The sequence below is a fragment of the Pongo pygmaeus genome, chromosome 1 (assembly GCF_028885625.2).
Source record: "Pongo pygmaeus isolate AG05252 chromosome 1, NHGRI_mPonPyg2-v2.0_pri, whole genome shotgun sequence".
NCBI classification, from domain to species: domain Eukaryota; kingdom Metazoa; phylum Chordata; class Mammalia; order Primates; family Hominidae; genus Pongo; species Pongo pygmaeus.
In genome coordinates this window covers 74,624,691-74,651,572 of record NC_072373.2, presented here as the reverse complement: position 1 = coordinate 74,651,572, position 26,882 = coordinate 74,624,691, and the positions used below count along the sequence as shown (strand labels likewise).

Sequence of the window (26,882 nt, the reverse complement as noted above, 5' to 3'; positions counted from 1 at the left end):
GACTGCCACCTTGTGGCCACACGTAGCAAGTCCCTCTCCACCAGTTCACTGTGGTCTCAAGGCCAGCAGTTTTCCATAGCCTTGTCATTCTTGCCACCTCTTCTACACCTGACCCCTTCACCTTCCAGAAATAAGCCTGGTGAATGCGCGTCTGATATGTTGGAAACTATCTTTATATGTTGGGGAAATGCAAGAAAGGGAAACTGCCTGGACCTTGGGTCTAGACAGTGAATCTATTGCAGTCATTGGTGGTGGTTTTGGTTTTGGGTATTAGTACGTAACCTGATGTGTCTGCAGTTAAACAGTCTCTGAGAAGGGTCTACCTCGATTCCTTTTGAGTCCCTTGAGGGAAACTGGTGTGCATAGGGTGGGTGCTTTGCGAGTATTGCTTACTGGATCTACCTTTGGGAAATGCAGTTGTGCTTGGAGGAGCAGGATAAGCAGGAATCAGTGAGGAAAGTTAAGAGCATTGAGTCAAGTTGACCATAGACCTTGGGATGAGAGTGGGGCACAGTGTCTTTTAAACATGGTGAAAACTCATGAGAAAATCACCCTATTAAATAAAAGGAATCTATAAATCCTTTTATAGAGGGTTGAATAAACTGATCTTTGAAGTCTCTTTCTTGCCTCAAAATAAAGCTATGCAATGCCACTGGTACTATTTATAAAAATGTTCCATAGTGTAGAATGGTTTCAATAAATGGAAGATTTTGGTTTCCACTGATGTTTCTTGACTTTCACCTGAATTGACAACACATAATCTTTTTCCATTTCAAATTCCTTGATGAAGTGGGCTGTGCTGGCACCACCCAGGTACCTGGTCTCTGTTTTTATGGACAAAAAGAGTTCAGCCTCTCACTCGGCATGCTCCGTGTGTGTGTGTGTGTGTTTTACTTATGACTCCTGAATCAATCTCTCTCTTTTCTTTCCCTTCCTCCCTCCCCTTCCTTCCTTCCTTCCTTCTTTCCTCATGAAACAGGGAGTCTAGTGAATTTTCATTACCTAAGTGTGCTGTCCCACCATGCCAATTTCTACTCAGGTTTTCAGATCACAGATTAACATCGTTGACTGTCAAAACTGAAAGGGAAATTAGAACTCATTCTAGTCTAATCTCTCATCTGACAGATGAAGAAACTGTGGCCCAGAGAGGTGAAACAACCCAGTCGATGTCACGTAGCTAAGATGACAGCTGTTGGCCTGTACCTCGGCCCTCAAGTTTCCCATGCAATGTGCTTCCTACTATTCATTGTTGCCCCGTCTCTAGGTAAGTCTTCTGTAATTTATATGCTTGTTGAAAGGATCTGTTTCTGTTTTTTCCTCATCCCAGTTTGTTGAAGCCCATGGTGAACTGAGAAATGCAAGTGGCGCCCAGGTTTTACAGGGTATGCCTGTCACATCCACACTGCAGCAGTGAACAAAGCCTAGAAGCCTGCGGCAAGGAGAGTGCCTCCATTCAACGGTGGCTGGCTGCATCCCCATGAGGTCCGAGGCATGATGGTCAGCCCAAGGGACTGTTCATCCTGGTTCTCAAAGCTTGGTAAGAGTGAGGATGTTTCCATTAGAAAATTGCCAACACTCAGGCTCATCCAGTAACTGGTTGGCAAAGGTACACACTGCCCTGGTCAGACAAACATAGGCACTACAGAAAATGGTGCTGGGCCTTGAGGAATGGGAGAGGAAAGGGAGAAGACAGCTCAGGGAACTGGGCATGGATTTGGGCAGATGTTGCGGGGATGGTTGCTGATATTTGATTTGGAGGAGAAATTGAAAGGTCGTGGCTTCTAGAGCCTCTAGCTCTCTTGGGCTTAAGAATCAAATCATGCTAGTGAAGACAGTGCATCTCATAAAATGGGAAGTAGGCCCACAGTTATCACCTATTCACCTTTGGATTTCTGGATGTAATTTCCTTTGGCTGTTGTCATTTTTCCTTTCCAAGGCAGAATAATAAAAGAAGATGGAAAGGCGTCTCATGATCTTACCTCATTAGGAAGGTCATTTCTGTTTCCCATAGGACCAAAAAAGAAAAAACAATTCAACCTCTTTCCAGGAGTATCAGTCAGGGGTATAGCTCTCTGGGCATATACCTTCTTCTTCTGACTCTTATTAAGCCACCTACACTAAGGAGGGCTTGGGTGAAGACAGATATGAGGCCTTCGGTTTGCAATTCAGAAAAAAAGAATCTGTGACAAATAGGACCAGAAATGGAGAAAACAGGGCTAGGGAAGATCTGTGTTTCCCATGGAAACTATAATCTCTACGGCAGTACCCTGATTTTGACTTCTTCAGTCCTTTCTTCAATGCCTGACCCAAAAGTGCTAAAAACTACAACCATCTCCCCCTCCTACCTTTGCAGAAAGTGACTGTCTGACCTGAGGGTGGGGGCAGTGGCTGATGACTCACAGGCACATAGCCACTGTGCCACCCAGGGCCAGGAGCAGGCAATGCCTTGGGAACTAGATTCCAAAATGCTGGTTGGGCTTGTGAGGCTCTGGGGTCTAAGACAGGATGGGATTAGGCAAAAGGCTCCATTAGGGCCAGAAAAGAGCCACTGTTCTTGAAAGGTAACAGGACATGTGGCTGGTATAGTAAGAGTGTCAGAAGATGAGAATCTTTGGCCCATTATAAAGGACTTGGGGTTGTAATCAGTGGCTGTATCCTGTAATCCCAGCATTTTGGGAGGCTGAGGTGGGAGGATTGTTCAAGGCCAGGAGTTTGTGACAAGCCTGGACGACACAGTGAGACCCCCAACTCTACAAAAAAATAAAAGAAAAATCAGCCAGGTATGGTGGCTCATGCCTGTGGTCCCAGCTACTCAAGAGGCTGAGATGAGAGGATCACTTAAGCTCAGGAAGTCGAGGCTGTAGTGAGCTGAGATTGCACCACTGCACTCCAGCCTGAGCAAGAGTGAGATACTGTCAAGAAAGAAAGAAAGAAGGGAGGGAAGGAGGGAAGGCAGGAAAGAAGGAAAGGAGGAAGGAAGGAAGGAAGGAAGGAGGGGAAAGAACCTGGGTTGTTGGGATGCAGTATAGTTGATCTGTTTCCTTTTAAGGGGAATTGTTGGCAAACCTCTCTTGCTGAGGCTCTTTTTTTCTGGGCCAATGTGAGAACCTGGCCATGTCAGGCTGTGACAAAATCACATATAGCTGGAAGGCAGAGGACATCTCAGAAGAAGGGTAGAAAAAGGTGTGCGCCTGTCACCATAACAATCTGCACCCCATGACTTGGCTTTGAATTGGCCCTTTAAGAAAACTTCCTACTTCTCCTCCTTGGTGGGAAAGGAGGTGAAGGTTGAGGAGGCCTGGGTAGAAGGGAGAATGGAGACTGAGGGTCAGGCTCCAGGGCAGCAGAAACCAAGAGCAGATGGTAGCCAACGGATTCCTGCTACATCCCTGCTTCCTTCACATACTCTTAATATGTTGCAAAACACATTGCTATTACCCTCCCCCCTTGTTTCATATCATAAAATACAAACAAATGACAGAAAAGATTGGTTGGCTCGCGGCTGCCCACTGCTCAGAACTGTAAGGACTGCCGTTTTCTCCCTGCCATGAGACGGTGGTTGTAGGGGCGCATCTTCATTTCCACAAAGGGGATGGAGAACTCGTGGCCTTTCCAATGGTACCAGTTGATGCCCTGGGCGTGAGAAAGATAAGCATGTCAGGTCATCCCCCACCATGGAACGCCCCACTTCAAAAAAAGGGTAATTATGGGAACAGGGAATCCACAATGTGGGGTTAGCTATTTTCAGCTAACATGAAGCTTCGAGGCCGAGTTCCCAATAAAGCAAAAGAGTCTCTTTCCAGCTTTCTCCTTAAATGTGCCGGTGACCTGGGTCTTTCCAGGGAACATGTTGCAGGTCATTCCTTATTGCCAGCTTTGTTTTTGGCTTCCAGGAGTGGCATGCACCAGTAGATGGTTGTGAAATCCCAACAGGGTGGAAGCATTTGGAAGAGAATAACTGTGTTTGACTGCTCACCCCTAATGGGAGACTTAGGCGGTTTCTACCTAGGGTGACAAACCCTTTTGGTTTGCCTAGAACTGAGGGGTTTCCCTGATGTGGGCTGTTTCAGTGTTAACACTTAGAAAGTCTAGTTGGTCATGCTGGTCTCCCTGTCACCCAGCTCAGCCTATAAACTTGTGGTGTCTGATAGGGAAAGATTGTCCAGTTTACACTGGTATTTTCAATGTCTACCTTCCTGGGACCGTTTTTAGGGTAAAGTTGAGTCTGTGAAGCTGTCCCCAGGACTGATAAACTCTCTTCATGGGATCTTCTGGATAAGGGAATGGAATGGAACTTGACTGGGTATCAAGGGCTTCTCTGGGTAAGTTCTGGCTCCTGGGTCTTTTCCTTTCCTTTCCCTCCTCTGGCTTCTACTCTGTCCTGATCTTATCCCATTGTCTGCATTACTTTTCTCAAGACTCCAAATATTTCTTTTTAAAGGGAAATGAAGGACTCACATGCGCCTTTAAAACATAAAGCTAAGGGAGCACGGATTCCACAGCTCTGGCTCATTCATAGCAGAGGTGGAGCATCGCTTACCTGACTGTGCCTGGACTCTCCGTACTTCCCATTGAGGTTGGTCCGGTGGCAGTTCTTATACCACCACGCTCCCTTGTACGACATGGCACAGTTAGTCACTGCAACATCATTGTCTCTATCCTCTGTGGAGAAAGGGCGTCCTTGATGATAGCTGAGGGAGTCCCCTGCAAAAAAGATACATTCATTAGGCTGTCCCATTTGTCATTGCTTTATCAGGATTTTGTGGACATTTGACCCACTTCCAGCAAACCTGGCTTCCACTTATGGAACCTTTTCATTTCCACCCAGTGTCTCAGCGTGGCTGTACTGAACTCTTACTCCACTTTATCCCTGGGGCCAACCACCTCCATGCTACTCTGTCCAACCCACTTCCTAATCCCTTTGACCACTTTTGCTGAGAATTTTCTCCACTTAGCCCGATCTCATTGCCCACCCCGCCCCCAACCCTCAGCTGTTTCCTCCAGGCCTGCACTGGGACACAGGCCGCTCATGATTCCTCCTGTCTTCAGAGGAGATGGTGATGAGCCAGGCAGACTTGGGCCATTCTGGGTCACCACGATGCAGCCTCAGGCTGGCTTCTCCCTGGCTCACCAGGCCTGCTCAGATGACCACCCAAGAAACCACATTCCGAACCTGAGGCCACATGGGAAGAGGGGTATCAGCAAATTAGAATTCCCATCCATAAGAAACAGGATGATGAAAAAAAATAACCATGTCAAAGGAGAAGTGCTTGGGACATCTGGGCTGTATCTTGAGGAAGAGCGGACTTCAAGAGGGAGACATAGCCTGTGATTACTGTCACCAAATATTTGATGGGCTACTGAGAAAAAAATTAAATAAATTCTGTGGGGAAGTATGAGGATTAGTAGGTGGAGACGAAGACATTTATGCAGCCAACAGACACATGAAAAAATGCTCATCATCATTGGCCATCAGAGAAATGCAAATCAAAACCACAGTGCGACACCATCTCACACCCGTTAGAATGGCGATCATTAAAAAGTCAGGAAACAACAGGTGCTGGAGAGGATGTGGAGAAATAGGAACAATTTTACACTGTTGGTGGGACTAAAAACTAGTTCAACCATTGTGGAAGACAGTGTGGCGATTCCTCAAGGATCTAGAACTAGAAATACCATTTGACCCAGCCATCCCATTACTGAGTATATACTCAAAGGATTATAAATCACGCTGCTATAAAGACACATGCACATGTATGTTTGCAACACTGTTCACAATAGCATAGACTTGGAACCAACCCAAATGTCCATCAATGATAGACTGGATTAAGAAAATGTGGCACATATACACCATGGAATACTATGCAGCCATAAAAAAGGATGAGTTCATGTCCTTTGATGGAAACCATCATTCTCAGCAAACTATCGCAAGGACAGAAAACCAAACACTGCATGTTCTCACTCATAGGTGGGAATTGAACAATGAGAACACTTGGACACAGGGTGGGGAACATCACACACCAGGGCCTGACGTGGGGTGGGGAGATGGGGGAGGGATAGCATTAGGAGATTAACCTAATGTAAATAACAAGTTAATGGGTGCAGCACACCAGCATGGCACATGTATACATATGTAACAAACCTGCACATTGTGCACATGTACCCTAGAACTTAGAGTATAATAAAAAAAGAGAGGCATATTTAGGCTAAATATACATGGATAAATTACCTAAATATTAGAGGTGTTCACAAGTGGAATAGACTGCTTAAAGAGGTGGTGAGATTTCTATTCTGAGGGGCAAACAGGCTGCGTGTTCTCTTTTGGGGATATTGTGCAGGGGGCTCGGGTAAATTGTGTATTTAAGGTGAGGGATAAGACTGTAATTAAATTATAACAGTTGATAAAACTTTTAGCAGGATCAGGATTTGTGGCTAGGGATGTTGTGAAGGGGGCTCATGCTATTTATTGAATGAAAGAGGTCTTGGGTGCTTTTGAGCTTGCATTAAGTGAGGAAAGACCTATTCTAATTCTGTGGCTTCTGAGTCCAGGCTCACAGTGGCTACTCAATGCCTCCGATGCCTCCCACCACAACTTAACTCTCAGGAGGTTGATCTTTATTTTATAGGGAAGGCTGATGCCCTCATAGGGGAGGCCCTAACTCAACATGTCATGATCTTCATTCCGTCTTCTTTGTCTTCCCCTTCCAGTCTCCAGGGACTCAGATTTTTATGCCCATCTAGAGTTAACCCCACCATCTGCAATTCACTCTTTCCCATCTCTTCCGGATCCTGGAAAAGTTAAAACATATTGCTTACTTTTTCCTTTTTCTTTTCTTTTTATTATTTATTTATTTTTTGTGTGTGAGACAATCTCACTCTGTTGCCCAGACTGGAGTGCAATGGCACAATCTTGGTTCACTGCAATGTCTGCCTCCCAGGTTCAAGCGATTCTCCTGCCTCAGCCTCCCAAGTAGCTGGGATTACAGGCATGCACCACCACACCTAGCTAATTTTTGTATTTTCTGTAGAGACGAGGTTTCACTATGCTGGCCAGGATGATCTTGATCTCCTGACCTCATGATCCGCCTGCCTCGGCCTCCCAAAGTGCTGGGATTACAGGTGTGAGCCAGGCCCTTTTACTTCTATTTTTTTTTTTTTTAATTTTCACCTCCTCTCATCCTAAGTTACATTTATATCTTTTGTCTTAAAAATTCTTAGATTAATCCTGCTCCTTAATGATTATTTCTTTCACTATCAGTTCCTTGATTATGTGGTCTCCACCCACATCCTATCTTCTCACTCCCTGCGTCTCCCTCTGTTATCTAGAATTTGTCTTCATTATTCCCCTGGAGCAGTTCTCTCCAGCTTCCACTCTGAGGCTGCCTTCCACTGTTGCAGATTGCTCCCAATGTTGGTCTTTACATCCTCCCAAAGCCTGGCTCCCCTTCCCATTTCTGCCTCATATAGCCACCTCATGTGTTTAACACATTAGGTCCTGGTTTCTGTCTCTCAAACCACTGTTCAGATTTATAATACCTTTTTCTTAATTTCCAACATTAGTCAAGACTCCTATTGTCTCCTATTAGGTCTGATGCAGCAGCCATCAGCCGCTCTATGTTCTTCTCTCGGACTTACTTTATCCTGTTTGTGGCTGTCACAGGGATCTTCCTAAACCCCACTTCTATTTTTCTTCTTGGGACCTACAATGGCCCTCCACTGCTACCATGTTAAGACTGAATTCCTCTGCCCCTTGGTTTTCCAGCTTCTGGATCTGGCTCTACCCGCCTCACCAATCTTCTCTATTCCTCCTGAATTTACACTTTGCCCTGCTCTGCCAGTCCCTTCACAGCCTCCCCTCCTCCACAGCATCTGCTCCTTCTGTAACTTCCAGGGTTTGTTTTCCTTACCATGGGGATCCCAGTCGAATGCAGCTGCCTTTATGATGCCATCCTCCACCACCCAGACTCCTCTTCCACGAACACCCCTTAAACTAGAAATGAGATGCCAGGTGCGGTGGCTCATGCCTGTAATCCCAGCACTTTGGCAGGCCGAGGTGGGTGGATCACCACAGGACAGGAGTTTGAGACCAGCCTGGCCAGCATGGCAAAACCCCGTCTCTACTAAAGATACAAAAATTAGCTGGGCATGGTGGCGTGTGCCTGTAATCCCAGCTACTCAGGAGGCTGAGGCAGGAGAATCGCTTGAACCCAGGAGGCGGAGGTTGCAGTGAGCCAAGATCACGCCACTGCACACCAGCCTGGGTGAAAGAGTGAGACTCTATCTCAAAAACACAAAAACAAAAACAGAAAAAAACCAGAAGTGAGTACCATTGATTGCGTGATGAGTTACTTCCTGTTTCTTTTTAAAACTAGACATTTAGTTTTTGTAAAGGCCATGTTTTATGCTTCTTTTGAGTCCCCACAACTTGCACAATAAACTTTTAGGAGCTGCTCAGCAACCTCTGATTGATAACTTAATTTGGAATTTTCAGTTCTGATCCAAGTAGCGTCCTAGAGACTTGAATGTTTGCAGCCTTGGGAAATGGGGAGCAGGAGAAAAGGCTGAACTTGGATCGGAGGCCCTGGAGATGGGTTGATTCAGAAGGCCACTACTAAAGATAAGGTCCAGGGGAATTGGGCGATATTAAATGCCAGAAGAGAGGGGATGGGATCTTCCTTCCCAGAAACTTTCTGATCTAGAAAGAACAACCATTGTGTGGTGTTGCCGAGAGGGGATGGCAGCCTAAGGAAGCCTAGCTTTTCATCTTTTGAAGAAGATGAACTGAATATTCGAGATGAGAGATAAGACCCTAATTAGCTGATGATGAACAGCCAAACTGTTGGCAGGATCTGCCTCTGAGACATGAGAATAGCATGCAGTCCAACTGTTCTGGCCTCCATAGGCCCCGAAGCAAGACAGAGCTGGAACAGAGGGAGCAAAGGCCAGGCCCAAGCAAAGCAGATGAAAGCACAGGCGGATGAAGAGGAGGGAGGGAGGGGGTGCTGTAGGGAAGCTGGAGGGCTGGCTTCTTTTCCTGTAGGAGAAATCGGAATGGCTTTTCTACAGGCACAATTCTAATCTTGGAAGTGAATAGCATCAGGTGATTTTTTAAATGATTTAGTCTGGCATCTTGTTTAATATGCTCCATTTCAATGGCTATTTTATGCCCACAGTGTGTCAAATTGGGCCTTTTGTTGCGGGCACTTCAGGCTGATCTCATTGCTGTTGGAAATGATCTCAGAGGTGAGCATAATAAAGGAAAGCATGTCTTCTCTTTGGAGTATCTGGCTAAGAAGAGAAATAATTGAACAGATGCAGTAACTGGAAGGACAACACCTTAATGCTCTTCTTAATTTCAAGAGTCATAAAAATGTCGTTAAAATTATACACCAGCATTTAACCCTAAAATTGGTGTTAATGAAAGGGCCAATAATGCCAAGTATCAAACATTAGAATATTTGAAAAAGCAGTTTTTATGAAATGTGTTATAATAGAACACGGGAAACAGATTGGCAAAGCCCAAGAAGCAGACTGGATGTTACGTTCTGAAAAAACTACTAATGCAACCAAGCTTGATGGGATGGTTGTTCTGCTTGGTAGAAATGCTGTAAAAATCTACACAGAAAACCTGACTGTCTATGTGGTTCTTGCGGAGGAATGAAAAGAAACATGGCAAATGAGGAACAGGTAAGTGGCATCGTTTGCTCCTTGACCAGGCGTTAGCATGACCGCCGATGGCCAGGGTGGGGTGTTGGGAGCATCTCAGAGACGGGCAACATCTGTATGATTTGCACTAATTCAAAGATGGTTTTCCTGGATGTCATTGCATGGGAGATTTCTAGCCAGACAGTAGGTGATTCCGCTCTCACTGCATAAGAGCCCATAGTGACTAATCTAGACAAAGAAAACAATCTTTCATCTTCACATTGCATCTTTTTTAAACCTTAAAAGTACATTCACTCCACTGATTTTTTTCTGACTACTCAGTGAAGTAGGGCAGGTATCCTTATTACGATTTTCCAGATGATGAAACTGAAGTCCTGCAAAGTTGCTTTTAGGTGAGTGGTCAGGGAGAGCTGGGACCAGTGCCAGTGGTTCCCAGTGGCATGGCCCTTCTCCCTGTCTAGCAACGAATGCAGGAACTCTGTGGGTGCTGCTTCTTCCTGAGGCAGTTTATGCCTAGAGTCTGGGGGCTCTTGTCCCACGCCCACTGCCCTTGGGGTCTGCCCAGGAGCCATAGGTACCTGCAGTGCCGTTGTAGCTTCCTATGCGGAGTTTGTACAAGTTTCTGCTGTCCTCGACAGAGAACCTGTCGTAGGAGGCAAAGGCGGCCTCCTGGCCATCTCGCATGTCCACGCGCAGCTCATAGCGGCCCTGGGATGTGATCCTGTGTATGTTGTCCAGCCCTGTGGAGAAGAGCAGAAAATGCACTGAGACTGGCCCCCAGCAGCTTTGGAAAATGGGAGGGAAATGCGTCTGTGGCCTCAAAACATGTTACAGGGAAGAGGAGGGGACTCCAGATTGCTTTTGCTCTTGGTGCTTCACAGGTTGTTATCAAATGGACCCTGCTAGACTCTGAATTTCTTCCTGCAAAGAGGACAGTCCAGGTCTGCTGATGGGTTTCCAACACAGGAAACTCAGGGGTTCTAATACCTCCTCTTGACCCAGTAACTGACGAGCCCTGAGCCTCAGGATTCCTGGCCCTGTCCCCTCTCACCTCCTCTGACAAACCATGGTACTAGAAGAAAATTACAAGAGGTATTACATGGGTATGAGTCTTTGGGCATGAGTGATCGAAAGCAAGAGGTGAAAACATTGATTAGAGGAGTTCAGAGCATCTGGAACATCTTAACATCTCCTAGTAGCATCTAGGAAGGGCTCTGTTGACCTTTCCTTACACTGCCTCTCCTGCCCTCAGCCTAGGCTTCCTGGGGCTCCATAGCCAGGTCATAGAATATTATTCTCTGCCTCCTGACTCCAGTCCTTTCTCTCTAATCTGCCTGCTACATTTGCACGGCTACCTTTCCACTGGCCTTTTCGGCCAGTTACCCTCATTCATCTGCTTCCTCCTTTGCCTCTAACCTTCCCAGGCCTTGGTCTAATATACTCTTGTAAGGTGCAAACCTTTGTAAGTCCCCAGGTTAGGCAGAGTCCAGATCCCCCTTGGTGATATTTTCTTTTTTTTTCTTTCTTTCTTTTTCTTTCTTTCTTTCTTTCTTTTTCTTTCTTTCTTTCTTTCTTTCTTTCTTTCTTTCTTTCTTTCTTTCTTTCTTTCTTTCTTTCTTTCTTTCTTTTCTTTCTTTCTTTCTTTCTTTCTTTCTTTCTTTCTTTCTTTCTTTCCTTCCTTCCTTCCTTCCTTCTTTCTTTCTTTCTTTCCTTTCTTTCCTTCCTTCTTTCTTTTTTTCTTTCTCTCTCTCTTTCTTTCTTTCTTTCTTTGTTTCCTCCCTCCCTCCCTCCTTCCCTTCCTTCCTTCCTTCCTTTCTTTCCTTCGACGGAGTCTCTCTCTGTTGCCCAGGCTGGAGTGCAGTGGCATGATCTTGGCTCACTGCAAGCGCCACTTCCCGGGTTCACACCGTTACTCCTGCCTCAACCTCCCAAGTAGCTGGGACTACAGGCACCCGCCACCATGCCCAGCTCATTTTTTGTATTTTTAGTAAAGATGGGGTTTCACTGTGTTAGCTAGGATGATCTCGATCTCCTGACCTCGTGATCCGCCTGCCTCAGCCTCTCAAAGCGCTGGGATTACAGGTGTGAGCCACCATGCCTGGCCGATATTTTCTTATATACATTTTCTTGCCTGCTTGTCATGATTAGCCATGCCCTGGGACTCTCCAATTTTGATCTACCTGCCCAAACTTTGAACTATTCATCTTGTGTTGCTGGTAATTTCTGTGAATTCTAATTTTTGTCTGCTTACTGAACTAGAGTCCCCTTGCTTTGCTGTGACATCTGATATCTACTTGAGTATGCTGTGATTTAGAATCAAACAATTGCAGAGACTGAAGGGAATTTAGTGGTTACTCAGGCCAGTGTCTTTGTTTTGCGGAAGAGGAAGCTAAAGTCCAAGAGAGGTGAAATGATTGGCCTGAAGGTCATCCAGATCTTTTGGCTTTCCTGTCCCTTTTGAGACTTAGAGCTTTACCTTGATTATAAGTCAAAGGCGGTTTGACTGCTGTTTGCTGTCGGCTGAGTTGCTGACCCACAACTCACCCTAGACTTGTGCTTGTGTAGATGTAGTAGATGCTGATGTTGTTCTGCCAGGATGTCTTTAATTGGCAGATAGATCCATCCCAAGCTGCTACAAGTGTTGGCTGTTAGCAACTTGCAGCTGCCTTCTTGGAAAATTGCCCTTGAGCAAATGGGAGTCACTTCATCCTGGAAGCTAAGCTCTCTCCCACCATGCCTTGGAGCAGACCTCCCTCAGTGACTGATGTGGAGGGGTACAAAAGCTTGGCCTCCTTGCCTAAGTGGTGACCAGCTCTGAGGATCAATTCATGCTCCCAAGCTTCCCTAGGGATCACACTGAAGTGAGTCTCCAGCAAAAACCACATTTTTGCAGTTTTCTCTGCCCTATTTTGGTTCCCCCATTCCCTTCTCCCCAGTGAAGTCCCCCAGTAAGTCACTTGAACAAGAATCCCTGTTTCGATCTCTGCTTCTAGAGAACCCCATATAGTACATAAACTATGGGTCACAGTGTTATCCCCAACTTGAGTATTGCTCCCAAAGTACACCACACCAGGCCTAGCCTCTTCAAGAGCCCTCCCTGTCTCCCTCTTACCTACATCATCAAGTGAAGACTTCTCTTTCCGATTTTTAAGTTCCCTACTGTGCCTCTATTCAACCCATTCACCTCATTGTTTTCTTTCCCTCACTGGGGATGGGTTTCCTCCCTGGCCTAAGTTTGCAGTTGTCAGAAGAATTCCTGCCTTGCCTCCTTTTCATCCCTTTCCTTCCTCCATTCTTCTGACTGACTCATCCCTCAATGCCTTCTCCAGGAAGCTGGTCTCTTCCTTCTTTGAATATCTGTGGCCTTATTTTCAGAGACTCTTAGGTTAGAACAGTGTTACCCAGTGTGGATGGCATCTCTGATGACATGAGATATATAAGGCACTAAATAACCTTGAATAATGGGAAGAAAGGTATTTCCAAATTTAATCTCAGTCTTTTGTAATAGATGAAGGAGATACCTTAACCCTGATCCTAACCTTCACTCACAGTCTCAGTTTTGTTCTAGTATTTTAGTGGTTTGTTTAGCATGAAACCATGAAACACTTCCTAATCTCCATTTTTAATACCACCACCACTGCCAGCAACAACAGGCTTGGAGTCCCTGTATTTAACTGTCATTTAATGCTATTAATAGTTTTCTTTTAATTGCATTTATTTTTGCGGCTTTTTAATTTATGGCACATGATAACTAGGTTTCTATTTTTGGCAATGCTATAACGTTTCTTTTAAAAATAGACTTAATTAAAGAGTAATCTATAGAAATTTTAAGCACATGATAGTTTACGTATTTCAGAAAATATGACACAAATTGTGAAAGCGGTATACAGCAGCTCAGCTTTGGGAAACATGAGTCCTGTCTGCTTATGGATGTATTGATTCATGGGTATTACACTTGTCTCCCAAGTTGCTTGCTGATGCTTTCAAGGTAAGAATATTTTTCAATTTGTTTGACTTTTATGTCAATGTTTTTGTATGGCATTTACCTTATATTTTTATTGTCTATATCAGCAAACACAAATCTGTGGATTTAATATGCATTCAATTAATTCTTATCATTGATTGATTTATAGATTATCTACATTTTAGGTACCTACTATCTCTCAGGCACTGTCATAGGTATATAGGTAACGGGGTTAGAAGATAAATATAAGGTGGTCCCAGCCCTCAATGAAGCTCACATAGCAGAGACAGACAGGAAGTAAAATGGACACTATGATCTGTGCCACAAAAGAAGGAGTGGCCACTTCTCCCACAGGCAATAGGGGAGAAAACTGGTGAGGACTGGCTCTGTGGAGGAGAAGGTGCTTAGCTGTGTCTCTGAATATACACAGATGGCACTCACCACACAAGGCATGTGGGGAAAGGAGGACAGTTGGCTAGGAGTGCTCCTGGCAGAGGAAGCATCGGGGGTTGTGCATGTGTGGAGTTTAGTGTTGGAGAGGAGCGGGGGGAAGAGCAGGTGAGGTACTTAGGGTGTAGAGGAGGCTTCAGAGGCAGGTGAGAGAGGGCCTGTACTTTGGCTAAGGCATTGGGCCCTCTCCTGGTGGTAATGTGGAGTCATTGAAAAGTTTTACAAAGGGGATTAGCCATCACCCATATTTGGGGTGTGAGGAAGATCATTATAGTGGCCATGAACCCACCTTTGCAAAGATCATGACAGTGACAGAAGTCTAACATGGCTGATTCCTTGCTTCTGGCCTCACTGGCTGGCTGCCCTTCTCACTCATTTCTGGGCATAGGCCAAGCTAACCATGGGAGAAATTTAGTTTATAGTTTAATTTTAAAGCAAGGATGATAATAGTCCCTCCCTAAAACTGCTCCCCTCATTTTCAGGGACTGAAACTACCTTTGTAAGACTAATGAAAGGCCAAGAGATTAGGATTACGGGAGGGACTTGAGTTCTGCTAAAATGTAGGCATAGTTTCTATAATCCCTTACTGCTCAGAGTCATGTGGCCAGAGATTTGTGACTTTCCCAGTTGCTCCTAGAGATAACAGCACTATTACAGATTGGTCTTTTGAGATGTTTTTCAGACTTTTGCATTCAGGCAACCAAGTGACCCCATCTGGACCAGTGACACATGACTCAACTGGGCCTGCGACCCCTACCCAGATGCAGACTCAGGGCACGAGGACCATTTTCCACACTCCTATGATTTTATCCCCAACCAATTGGCAGCACCCATTCCCTAGCCCCCTGCCCACCAAATTGTCCATAAAAACCCTAGCTTCTGAGTTTTTGGAGAGATTGATTTGAGTAATAACTCCAGTCCTTCTACTTGGTGGCCTTGTGTTAATTAAACTCTTTCTTTATTGCAATAATGCTGTCTCAGAGAATTGGGTTTATCTGTGCAAAAGGCAAGAAGAACCTGTTGGGTGATTATAGCCATGTGGACAATGGGGTGGTCCTAGAGGCAGAGAGGCCAGTAAGAAGCTTGTTATCTAGGCATCCAGGAGAAGAAGATGAGATGAGATAGTGGCAGGGAAGACAGAGAGGAGACCGCAAATATGGAACTTGATAATTAATCTTTTTCTCTACCTCCCTTTATCCATCACTATGAAAATCTAACTAAGGGGGGACACAGGTCATAATAAATGGACCACTTTCCAGAACTTGGCACCACCACCATCTGCCTGGCTTGGATGTGTGTTTACCATCTCACACCAGTTTGGTTCTCGATCTATATTTCCTGCCGGTGTCAGACCTCTAGGAAATTTCCAGTCACCTCTAATGCCACTTTCATTTTTTCCCTTTTCCTTCCCAGGTCAGGTAATAACATTCTCCAAGGAACTAAGCAGAGTGGCTGGCCTCATTTCTCCCCTGACCTGCAGGCTGGCTGGCTGGTTGACTTGCTTCTGGGAAATGGCAGCCTTTTGCTCCCTGTGCCCCTCCCCGACCAGGCAGCTCACTCCCTTTGTAGTAGCCTCATGTCAAAGTCCATCAGAATAAAAAAACTATTAATGAGGATGGGAAGAGACAGAGAAAAGAGGAAAACACCACAGTAAGATAAAAACAGATCAATAGTGAAGCTAAATAGAGCAAGAGGTTCTGAAAGCAATTCAGGAGCTGTTAGCTTCTCAACAAACACAGGGTTTCTGATAATCTCAGATGGACACAAAAAGGAGAGAGATGGACAAAAAGCCAGAGAAGCACATCAAGGGAAAGCAATAAGGAGGCTTTACCCAGCCAGAACTCATCCTCCAGGTTCCCGAAGCCAACACGGTAATCAGCCCATTTCCGGAAAAAATCAGTTTGGCCATTCTGCCGCCTCTGGAATACCTATGAAGGAAAGAAAAAAAAAAAAAAAAAAAAAAACAAAACCAAAAACAAAACCCAAAGAGATGCTAAGGAAAATAAACTGTGATAAGTAAAATTGATATAACTGGGTTTTATATCTGCAATGACAAAGATGTCCAAAGAAGGAACATTTCAGAGCAGAGCTCAGTATTTGCACAGCAGTTTTTGTAGGAGACACTCAGAGCACTTCTCTTGAAGTGTAGGGGCCCCTGATGAATAGGCTCCAGTGTGATGTTGACACTAATTTGCACCCCTGCAATGTAGAAAAGACTCAGGATACATATCAAGCCCTAAATATCAGGGGAAATAGGCTTGGCTCTCAAATGAATCTTTTGCACTACAGAGTGCAGTAGAAAGCATTTCTCACCAAAAGAACAGGACCAACTTCAAATCAGCTAGTAACTGTCATTGTCCTATTGCAGGCAAAGCAATATTGCATATCATTCACTTTCTGAGCTGTTTAAGTGCTTATTTTATTTAACCTCCAATATATCAGCCTTGGCTTCAATTTCCAATTACATTTTAAGAAGGAGGCACAAATATGTCAGCAACATAAAAGAAAATGTCTCCCAAGAGTAGCTGTTATGAGCACATCACCATTCAAAACCTAACCATTTTGCACCAGGAAACATCCAGCACCGTTAGCAGAGTGAGAGAGGGAATCCGAAGAAGGGTGGAGGGGCTGGTTTTCCATCCTAAAGCGATTCAGCTAATGTTGGGCTGCTTTAGGGCCAGGTGGTGGGAACTCCCGGCTGCTCTGGCAGGCTTGCATTAAGGAGGCTGCCCTTATTTTCCATCACTCTGTATTGCCCTTTCAGGCATGGGAGGAGGGCGGTGACAGGAAACAGTGTCTCTCTTTTCCTGACCACTGGTGCTCCCTGAAGGCTGTGTCAGCTCTGGGGAAGAACCAGGGAGACCCTGGGAAGAATGGGGAAGGGGAGTCAGCTATCCATGTTTGGGCCCTCATCTGTTTTCCCAACTGCAATCCTCAATCGGAGGCTTCTGATCATCTCTCTGTTGCGGTGATGACCTCCTCATACAGAAATACTTCTCCTCAACTGCCTTTTTTGTTTGTTTGTTTGTTTTGTTTTTTGAGTCTTACTCATTCTGTCACCCAGGCTACAATGCAGTGGCATGATCTCTTCTCACTACAACCTCCACCTCCCGGGTTCAAGTGATTCCCCTGCCTCAGCCTCCTGAGAAGCTGGGACTGCAGGCATGCGCCACCATGCCCGGCTAATTTTTGTATTTTTAGTAGAGATACAGGGTTTTGCCATGTTGGCCAGGCTGGTCTCGAACTCCTGGCCTCAAGTCATCCACCCGCCTTGGCCTCCCAAAGTGCCGGGATTACAGGAATGAGCCACTCTGCCCAGCACCTCCACTGCTTTATTATAGACGCATTTCTCAGCAGGCAAGATCCTTGGGCCCAACAGAGCCGCGATTACCTTTCTCCAGCACCCTCCTGCTTAACTGTCCTTTCCTCCTCATCCTTCTGTGAGGACAGATATAGTTATTCCTTTCCCTGCCTGGCCAGACATATGATTGGACTGCTGAACGTGGGCCTTGAGGGCAATGAGGAGCCCCAAGATGGACATGTGGGGGGTGATAAAGGGATGACCAGAAGGATGGTGAAGTTGGCTTGGCAGGTGCTGAGCTAGGTAGACTAGAACACTGAGGATGCTTCTGTGCAAGGAGAGCACAGATTGTACTTACAATCCAGCCGCCCCCGTCGGTGGTCATATCACAGTACACTTGTAATTTCTGGCTCAGCTCCCCATTGAGGAAGATGAGGTAAACCCCGCTCAAAGTGTCTCCATTCATCAAATGCTGGGCACAGTCTTGGGGATGAGGGAACACCCGGCCCCCTGCAAGGAAAATAGACAATGTCCAGAAAGGATTCTTTCTCTCACAGTGCACAAGAGCTCCTTGGATTATAGAAGGTCTTAGCAGGCCTCCTGGTACATCATCAACAGCTGTAAGAAATCCTCAATGGAGCTCAAGGTGTGGGTGTGGGGACTTGGCATCATCTTGGATTTCCCTTCCACAACTGTTGTTAGACTTATCAGACAACATACAATTTCATGGGATCTGAGAACTAAAGGGCTGGGTTCATGGTCTAGCTCCACCAGTTACTTATTTATATGACTTTAAGTAAATCAGTTGGGCATCAGTTTTCTTATCAGTAAAATGGGGATAATAAAAATCTCCCCCTTGAAGGGCAAAGATGTGTTAATGCAGGTAGTGACTGGTTACTCAGGCAACGATTACAGATACATGGGCCAAAATAAATCACTGCAGACTCCACCTTTCGAAAGAATGAGAGGCATCTGAGCAAAGCTTTCTGTCATCTTTACAGTAGCCGTTAAGGAATGCCCAAACAAGCTCGACATTAGCAAGAAGATGAATTATCTATTCCTTGTACAAAATAATATCCTGATTGGACTAAACAATCAAGTAGCCATGTTTTACAGTTCAGTTTAAGGAGAGGGCAGGGGAAGTAAATTGCAGCTCATCTTTCAGAGACAACAGCCCAATTTGTAGAACAATATCTAATTAGCTGAAAGAGGAGCTTAAATCCTATGTCTTGAAGAGCTTAGCTTCAGGGCAAATTTTAACGCTGAGCAGGCAAGCCAAGAAGCAGAAAGCCCACCGGGGGAGCTTTTCTGAACTGCAGGAGCTGCTAAAGCAAGCTAAAGGCAGAGCTTGCTGTGTGGGTAAGGGTGGTTTGGGTGCTCTGTAAACAGAATGATCTTCTGGGTTAACGAAGAGCATGCTGCGATTGATCTAGTTCTGCATCCTTGAACTGTTGCAGTCAGGAAGAGAGGCTGGGGAGGGACCGCACGTGTCAGTTACTGCAGTATCCCCTAGTGGCAGAACCGGTGCACTACAGGTGTGACATAGGGCCCGCTGGTGGGTCAGAGTAAGTGACAGCACAACGCTACCCAAGGATGGCAACACAGCAACCTCACCGAAAGCCCTGATCACCTCAGACCCCATCATAGATCACCAGTGAAGCCTGTGTCAGGAAGAGGTGGTTAGAGTCGGTTTATGGAAGGCCCCCCTGGAGATGTGTTAACTGCCCCCGCACCAAGACTGCCCTTCAACTTGCTGCCACACACCCGTCGAGGGCGCACCCACCTAACGTAGTTTAGAACAAAGGCATTGACTATTGCAGGCATGGTTATACCAGGGAATGACAATATATTTCTATAGAACCTGTCCTTTACCAAGTGTTTTTATTTCCATTTAATTCTTGCAAGAAACTTGAGAGGACAGCAGATTGGTATAGATACACTTATTTTACAGAGAAGGAAACTGCATTCAGAAAGATTACATGACTCAGATTGCTGGAACTCACATTTTCAGATGGCTTAACTGCTGTTTGCACTCTACTAAAGCAGGAAATATAATGCATGATTGAATTTACTGAAGATAGAAATCTATGCATACAGCAAAGGATTAATTAATACCTGCATTTATCTTACAAGCAAAAAAACCCCAAAGATTAAAGATCTCAAAAATTTCTATGTTCAAATCAAATATCTATACCCTCTCAAACTGATTTCCTTAATAGCTGCAGAAAAGCTAACTGTCATCTGCAGTGTGTCCTAGAACTCTTCACAGTTCCTGATGCCACCTACCCCTAGAGGCTACAGTTACATTTCAGGAGACAGGTGTGAGCTGTCTCTGTCTCCTCTCCCTGCTGATTTGGGAGCACTGCTATTATTTCCTGGTTTCCTGGTCATTCTTGACCTGGCCTCTGGAACAACCAGCCTGTCTGCCTTTCTTTCTCCCCTTTCATCTCACTGAGTTTCTCATTTCAGAAGATCAGCAATTAGTGCCCTTGGTCTTTAGCTTACTCCTAAGGTATGCACTAATAGCCCTTTTTCCTGAAGAAAGGTTTCTTCATGCAATAAACTCAGCTTCTTGAAGGAGTCAGAACACCAAATTTCTTGCCAATATCCAATGTATCCCCAACAAAACATCTCCCCACAAATCTCAAAATGACAGTCTCGTACAAATACACATATAACTCTAAACATCAGAATGGGGAAAGAAAAGATCTCATGCAGGCTTCTTCATATTGATAATGTAGATTGATTTAATATTTATATTACAGATACTTTTTAAAGGCTCAAACATATTAGTTGCTTTAAAGCTAGACCTACAGACAAATACAGTAAACTGAGATGACTTAGACAAGGGGAGTTTTGAATACCTGAATGGCTATCATATAAAATTGTGATTCATTTTTTAAAGTTAGAAAAATAAGAATAAAATTATCTTAAGAAAAAAGTGTTTTCTAAGGGGTGCCAAACACTGGATGGGATAAACATCCCAGATTACACCCTGGGAGAGGAAGGACCATGCTTTCTTCCTTCCAGGCCCACAATGAGCTGGTTAGTGGGGTGGGGGAGGGTACTCCCCAGATGTGCATGAGGCAATGATGCATGGTTGCTGGGTGCGCTTGCCTTCCCTTTGACAAATTGCAAGGCCGTTTGGTTGTTCACAGATTACATTTGCTGTGATTTAGTCTGTGGCATTAATGTAAAGACAACAAGCATTTTGCTCACACAGACTATCAAGAGCAGCAACCTGGGATTTTCACATCTTCGGAACTTGGAGAAGACCCCACGTTTACAGCAAAACCATTCCTTTTCAACACGCTCCAGCCTGCAACTCTAGTCCTTGTCCAAAATATTATTCCTTTTTTTTCAGACAAAAGAAGGCAGAGGCTCACTAATGGTTCTCAGACTGGGACCTTATTAAAATTCAGATTCCTGGTTTCCATAGCAGATTCACTGAATCAATATCAGGGGATGGCGCAGGGAATCAGTGTTTTACCGAAGCTTCTCAGACAAGTCTGAAGACCAGCTAGATTTGAACCTGCTCTTTGTCTGGCACATTTTCCTCTTCTCTAGAGGCCAAGAAGTGGAACTGGTAAACTAAGCAATGCCTCAGAGGAGCCCTGTGGTCTGTGTTCTCTGCCCAGATCCTTGTGGCTGGGTGGATGAATACTGTAGATTGAATCTCTGTCTCTCTCTCTCTCCCACTTGCCCTCTTTGCTCCTCTTTCCCTTTCCCAGTAGGTATGTCTTGAGTGGGCTGGTTCCAAGAATTGGATTGAGTGCGATAGGAAGGAGAGGGGATGAGAGATTGCATTTAGCCTGGAGTCTAAGCTTTGTGTTCTAGTTTTTATTGTTTTGTTCTGCTTTGGGGGTTATTGGACTTTGCTTAGCTAATAATAAAGAACACACTGGTTCCTGTTCTGCTGTATTCAGTGTGAATGTACTGGGGCTTTATACATTTTAGGAGACTGTCAGGGCAAATTTCAGGCACTCCTAGCTCTCTGGATGTCACACCATTTAATAGTATCAGAAACTTGCCTCTAACCCCAACATATATCAGCTCAGTAATTTTTCCCAAAGGAAAATCTTAAGACCAAGAGCAAAACTGGAAGGTTTTTCTTCCTTTTGGTGCAATAACTGGAGCCTAGACTGATGGAGAATCTTTTAATTTTTATTTTTTTTTAGCACAGGCTGTGGTGATTACTAAGTTAACAGAAAAGCCACAAGTGCTTGGTACACTGAAATGTCTCATAGTTAAGTGTTTCTAGATGTAATTGTGAGATCAACAGGACCATGGTGTTCACCAGAAGAATTGCTCCGAAATTGGTTTATTTTGGCAAGTGGAGGCTGAATGCTGAGTAGAGTGGAGCAAGCTACGTGACACGCAGTGCAGTCGAGGGACCACCGCTGCCGGGACAGGCCCTGCCCTTTACTTGTTTCGGATTCTTGGGTGTTCCTTTAAAATGATCAGCTTTAATGGCCCTGGCAAGTGTCTTTCCACTTTTCTGGCCTCAGCATCAGGACTGAAGCCACAATGTCAGCATTTGTCTCTGAAAACAGCCTCAGCAGGTTTCTCTGTAAGCGCAGAACACAGTGTTGCGCCATAGAAGTGCAGGCGGCCACCTCTGGCTATCAACACTTAGATTTGCTTTTTCCCAGAAGCTTGTTTGTGGTTGACTCTCCCTTGTTAGAATCAATGGCCCACATCTGCAGAGTAGCTGGCGAGACTGTCAGGGGCAGCCTAAGTCTGCCAACAGGGCAAGGTTACCTGCTCAGCTCACATGGGATGAGCCACTTGGTCTTCTCACAGCGTCTTCCAGTATATTTACCTGCTCACACTCTTACTAACTCAAATGTATAACAGAGTGTCTGTTGGGTTCTAAATACTGGGCTAAAAGACGGGAATATAAAGAAGGAAAAGACACAGTCACAACCTTTCAGGCTGCTCATGCTGTGGTGGGAGAAACAAATATAACTTTGAGCTCTAAGTGCTCTGGGAAAGAGATAAACATTGTGGGCTGGCAAAACCTGGATGTGGGTGTGCAATGATGCCTGGCTGGCAAGGACAGGGTGAGAAGTGGGGACCCGGGATAGGGCAAGGGGTGACAACTGCTAATCAGAAAGTTACTTTAGGAACTGACCTAAATGCTGGCCACAGATCGGTGGAGAAGGGTGTTCCAGACCTGTGCAAAAGTACGGCCCCTTTGAGAAGTTGAAGGTTTAGCCGGAGACAGAGCAAGAATTGGGTGGGATGGAGGAGAGAGAGCGCTGGGGAGGTAAGCAGGGATGGGATCATGTCATTTATGGAGGCAATTGGAGGAAGAGTCTTTTGGTGGACTTTAAGCTCAACTTGTTAGAAAGAACATTCTCAGTGCAGTGTGGAGAATGAATTAGATGGGGGTGAGCCTGGAGGCAGGACTCCATTCAGGATATAGTAGTGGGAACCCAGGAAGAGAGTGACAATAGCCTTTAAGGAAGTAATAGAGTGAGTGGAGAATTAACTGAACAAGACAGCTTTGATGTGTTCACCCTCAACAGAGTTCCAGAAGAAGGTCCCCAGGCTCTGCAGACCACCTGCCTTCTGCCCAAGGGCAAGTGCAACAGACATCTAAGACATCGAAATCTTCCCTTCACAGGTCAGCTAAAGGCATCCTAGTACTAGAGGAATGTTCTGACATCATTTCTCTTATTATTCCTTTGATCCACTTATATCAGAAGACCCAATTTCATGGCAGATTAGGTCGATCACAGACTGGCAGTTGCCAGCCTGGCCCCTCTCTGTGGCTCTTGATTCAACATGGCAAGGGAGGGCTGGGTCCTGATGACACTTCCTACTGGTTTCCCTGCTGCCATTCTGGTCCCACCTGCATTCATTCTCCACACTTTAGCCAGAGTGACCTTTTTATTGCGTGAATGTGATCTGATTTCATCCTATCTTTTACTTGCCCAAAACCCTTCAATGGCTTATTTATTGCAATTAGAATAAAATCCAGAATCCCTACCATGGCCTACAAAGGCCTGTACACTCCGTCTCTGTCCTGCACTCCTCCCCGCTTTCACTATTCTTCAGCCTCATTGCCTTTCTTGTAACAGATGGAAAAGGCCAAACTTACTCCTCCCTCAGGGTGTAGTAATTACTCCTCCTTAGGCCTGGAATGCTCTTCTTTGTGGATTCACTCTCATTATTCAAGTCTTGGCTCACAGGTCTCAGTTAAAGAGATGCCTGTTCTGACCACCCTAGTTGAGACCAGGCTCTGGGATCGGTGGAGGAAGTGGCAAGTGATAATCAAGAAAGACTTCCTACTATAGTTGCTGTCCTAGAAGTCAGCTCTTTACACTGTCCCTATTCTATTACTCTGTTTATTTATTTACTTAGTTTTTGGTCAATTCCCATTGCCCCGTCCCCTGGAATGTAAGTTCCATGACAGTATAATCATCTGGCTCTTACCTTATTCATCACTCAGCACTTAGAGCAGTGTCTGACCTAAAGTAGGTGCTCAATCAGTATTTGTTAAATGTATGATGCCATGTGAGCACTATATCCTATCCCTCCCCTATGGTTATGAAAAGGAAAATTAAAATTAGATTTTCTGAAAACATTTGGGACAACACAATTTAAAATAGGCCAGAGCAAGTTCTGTATATAGCAATATGTAAGGTTCTGCTGTAACATTCACAATGTCACCTTCAACCCATGGTGTTACTGGAAGGCAGGCCTCGAGTACAGTATGTCCAGGTTTTTGGCGTTTTTGAACAAAGAATTGGACAAAACGCACAAACAAAGTAACACAGGAATGAAACACAGGAATGAAGCAGAGAAAGCAGGGATTTATTAAAGCAAGAAAGCACTCCACAAGGTGAGAGTGCGCCTGGGCAAGTGGCTCAAGGGCCTGGTTACAAAGTTTCCTGGGTTTTAAGTACTCCTTTTGAGATCTCTATCGGCTACCCCTTATCTGAATGAAGGCTTTGGTTTGTGGCTAATTAAAGGCTGGGGTGAATTGAGTGCAGATGAAGGGATGGCCGGTGCTTAGGGTGGCCAATCCAGGACACTTTCCCTTTCCATCTGAGATGTGGTGGATGTGGGGGAGTTGTAGGGAGAGCAGGCTTTGAACCTTTGTTACTAGGCGTTGGGGGATGGGTTTTTTTCTTTTGGTTTAACTTTAGGAAGTTAACGTTAATTGGCCTTAGGGTCCCTGCCTTCATACCCAGGTGTTTTCCTTTTGATCCAGCTTTGGGAAGTCAGCACGAATTGGTCTTAGATTCCCTGCCTCCAGGCCCTATTCTCCTGCCTCAATAGTAGGTTGTATTATTGCTTGGCAAGATTCACTGCCTCCCTGTGGGGGATCACATGTCCCTGTCCTATTGAATAGTACAAACAATTCTATGGAAATCAATTCAGTAACTTAGATGACATAGACCAATTTCTTGAAAATCACCACATCCCCAAAGTTGTGCAAGATAAAATGAAAAGATAACCTGAATAGGACGAAACTATTTTTAAAAATTGAATTTGTGCTTAAAATCTCTAGAAAAAGAATTTCCAGGCCTAGGTAGCTTCACTGTGAATTCTACCAAGAATTTAAAGAATAAATATCATTAATTTTATACACTCTTTTCCACGAAATAGAACAAGAGGGAACATTGCACAACTCATTCATTGCAGCCAGCATTAGTCTGATTAAAAAAAAAAAAAAAAAAGAAAACAAACAAGACCAACCTTGCCAACATGGTGAAACCCTGTCTCTACTAAAAATACAAAAAATTAGCTGAGTGTAGTGGCGGGTGCCTGTAATCCCAGCTATTCGGGAGGCTGAGGCAGGAGAATCTCTTAAACCCGGGAGATGGAGGTTGCAGTAAGCCGAGATCATGCCACTGCACTCCAGCCCAGGTGACAGAGTGAGACTCTGTCAAAAAAACAAACAAAACAAAACAACAACAAAAAAACCCCACAAAACCAAACAGCACCAAAAAAAGGGAGAGGAAGCCTTGGAAGAAAGTTTTGAAAAAGTCTGTTTTGCTTGTCTTTCATATTGCCATGGAGTAATGACTGCCAATCCTTCACATGTCTGTGGCCTTTTTCTAATACCTGCATTACCAAGCAGAGGAGCTGATAACCCCAAAGGAACACGAGCTCACAGGTCAGAATATCCATTCACTGAAGAGTAAGACTACTGTGAAAGAAAGACCACAACCGTTATGAGATTGATCATCTGGTACAGAATTATTAGAATAGAATTTAAATTAAGCACAATAACTTTATTTAAGGAGGTAAGTAAATTAACAATATGAAAAAGGATTTTTAAAAAATCAAATAAATAAAAATTAATATATTAACAGTTTAAAGTAAGAATATAGCAGATAGGGTGAATAAGGGATTTAAATAAGCTAAAGAGTAAGCAAGTGAATTGGAAGTTCTGATTAAAGAACTATTGAGGACATAAAAAGAAAGAATAAAGAGGAAGAAAACATTTAAAAAGCTAAGGTATTTGGAGGATAGACTATGTATTTCAACATCTAGCTAACAGAAGTCCTGAAAATAAAAATAAAAAAGGAGAAAATGCTTAAATAAATAATGAAGATAAATGTCTCAGAATTAAAGATAAAACAGATCAGATTTAAAGAGTGTATAGAGTGTGAAACTGGAGATAAAAACATAAATGAACTTCAAGACATATAATGAAGTGTAAGAGTTGCAAAAAGAAAGAAATACTGTTTTTAAAGCTTCTAGAAAGTAAAAGCAGATCCCTACAGAAGAACAAGAACCAGATTAACATTCAACTTCTCAAAGGCAACACTGCATTTGAGAAGATAATGGAATAATATTTTTAAATATGATGGGAACAAATATTTTTAGGTAGTATTTTATATCTGATTAAATTACAGTTTAAATGTATGAAAAAAAAAACAAAAGTTCCTCAGGCATATGAAATTGCAGAAGGTTTGCCTTACAAAATCCATTACTGAAAATTTAGAGAACACAAATAAGAGTGACAAGTTCTAGAGATGTGAAAAGTAAGAATGATTAACTACTTGGAAAAACTTTATTTATATTGTCTTAAATAAAAGTCTATAATTAACAGAGAGAAAAGAGAAAGCCTATCCATAAGAATCCAGAGCCAAAACCTAGACAGAGCTTGTTTGTGGGGAGATGAAGCAGGTAGGGAGGAAACAGTCCAGAGGGATTTCAGAGGGTGCTCAAGTACTTGGATTGTTACACAAAGATGCCATATTGACATATTTAAGAAAGGAGGAGGGATAAATAAACATGACTATGGATCTGAAATCTAAAGTCTGGTTCTTTGAAAATATTAATAAGAGAAATATATCACTGGGAAGACTGAGAAGTAAAGACAGAATATGAAAAAATAAAATGAAAAAGGGAAAATAGCTACAGATGCGGTAGAGATAAAAAAAACAATGAAAAGTCTTTTGAAGAATTTTGTGCTACTAAATTCTGGAACTCAGATGAAATGAATATATTTCCAAAAATTTATAAAGGGTCAAAACT

General features: G+C 44.1%; 1 protein-coding gene across 4 annotated transcripts in view; it reads right to left on the bottom strand.

Annotated features, from left to right (window-relative positions):
- Window positions 1-240: 240 nt before the first annotated feature.
- TNR (tenascin R) overlaps window positions 241-26,882 on the bottom strand; it is a 435,764-nt gene continuing 409,122 nt past the window's right edge. For all 4 annotated transcript variants that reach the window (XM_054447885.2, XM_054447893.2, XM_054447876.2 and 1 more), the window contains 5 exons: window positions 17,740-17,891; window positions 15,912-16,008; window positions 10,245-10,406; window positions 4,541-4,704; window positions 241-3,633 (listed from right to left, as the gene is read on the bottom strand). In XM_054447885.2, coding sequence (XP_054303860.1) covers window positions 3,514-3,633; window positions 4,541-4,704; window positions 10,245-10,406; window positions 15,912-16,008; window positions 17,740-17,891 — 695 coding nt within the window. In that variant the 3' untranslated portion in view covers window positions 241-3,513. The remainder of the gene's footprint in view (window positions 3,634-4,540; window positions 4,705-10,244; window positions 10,407-15,911; window positions 16,009-17,739; window positions 17,892-26,882) is intronic.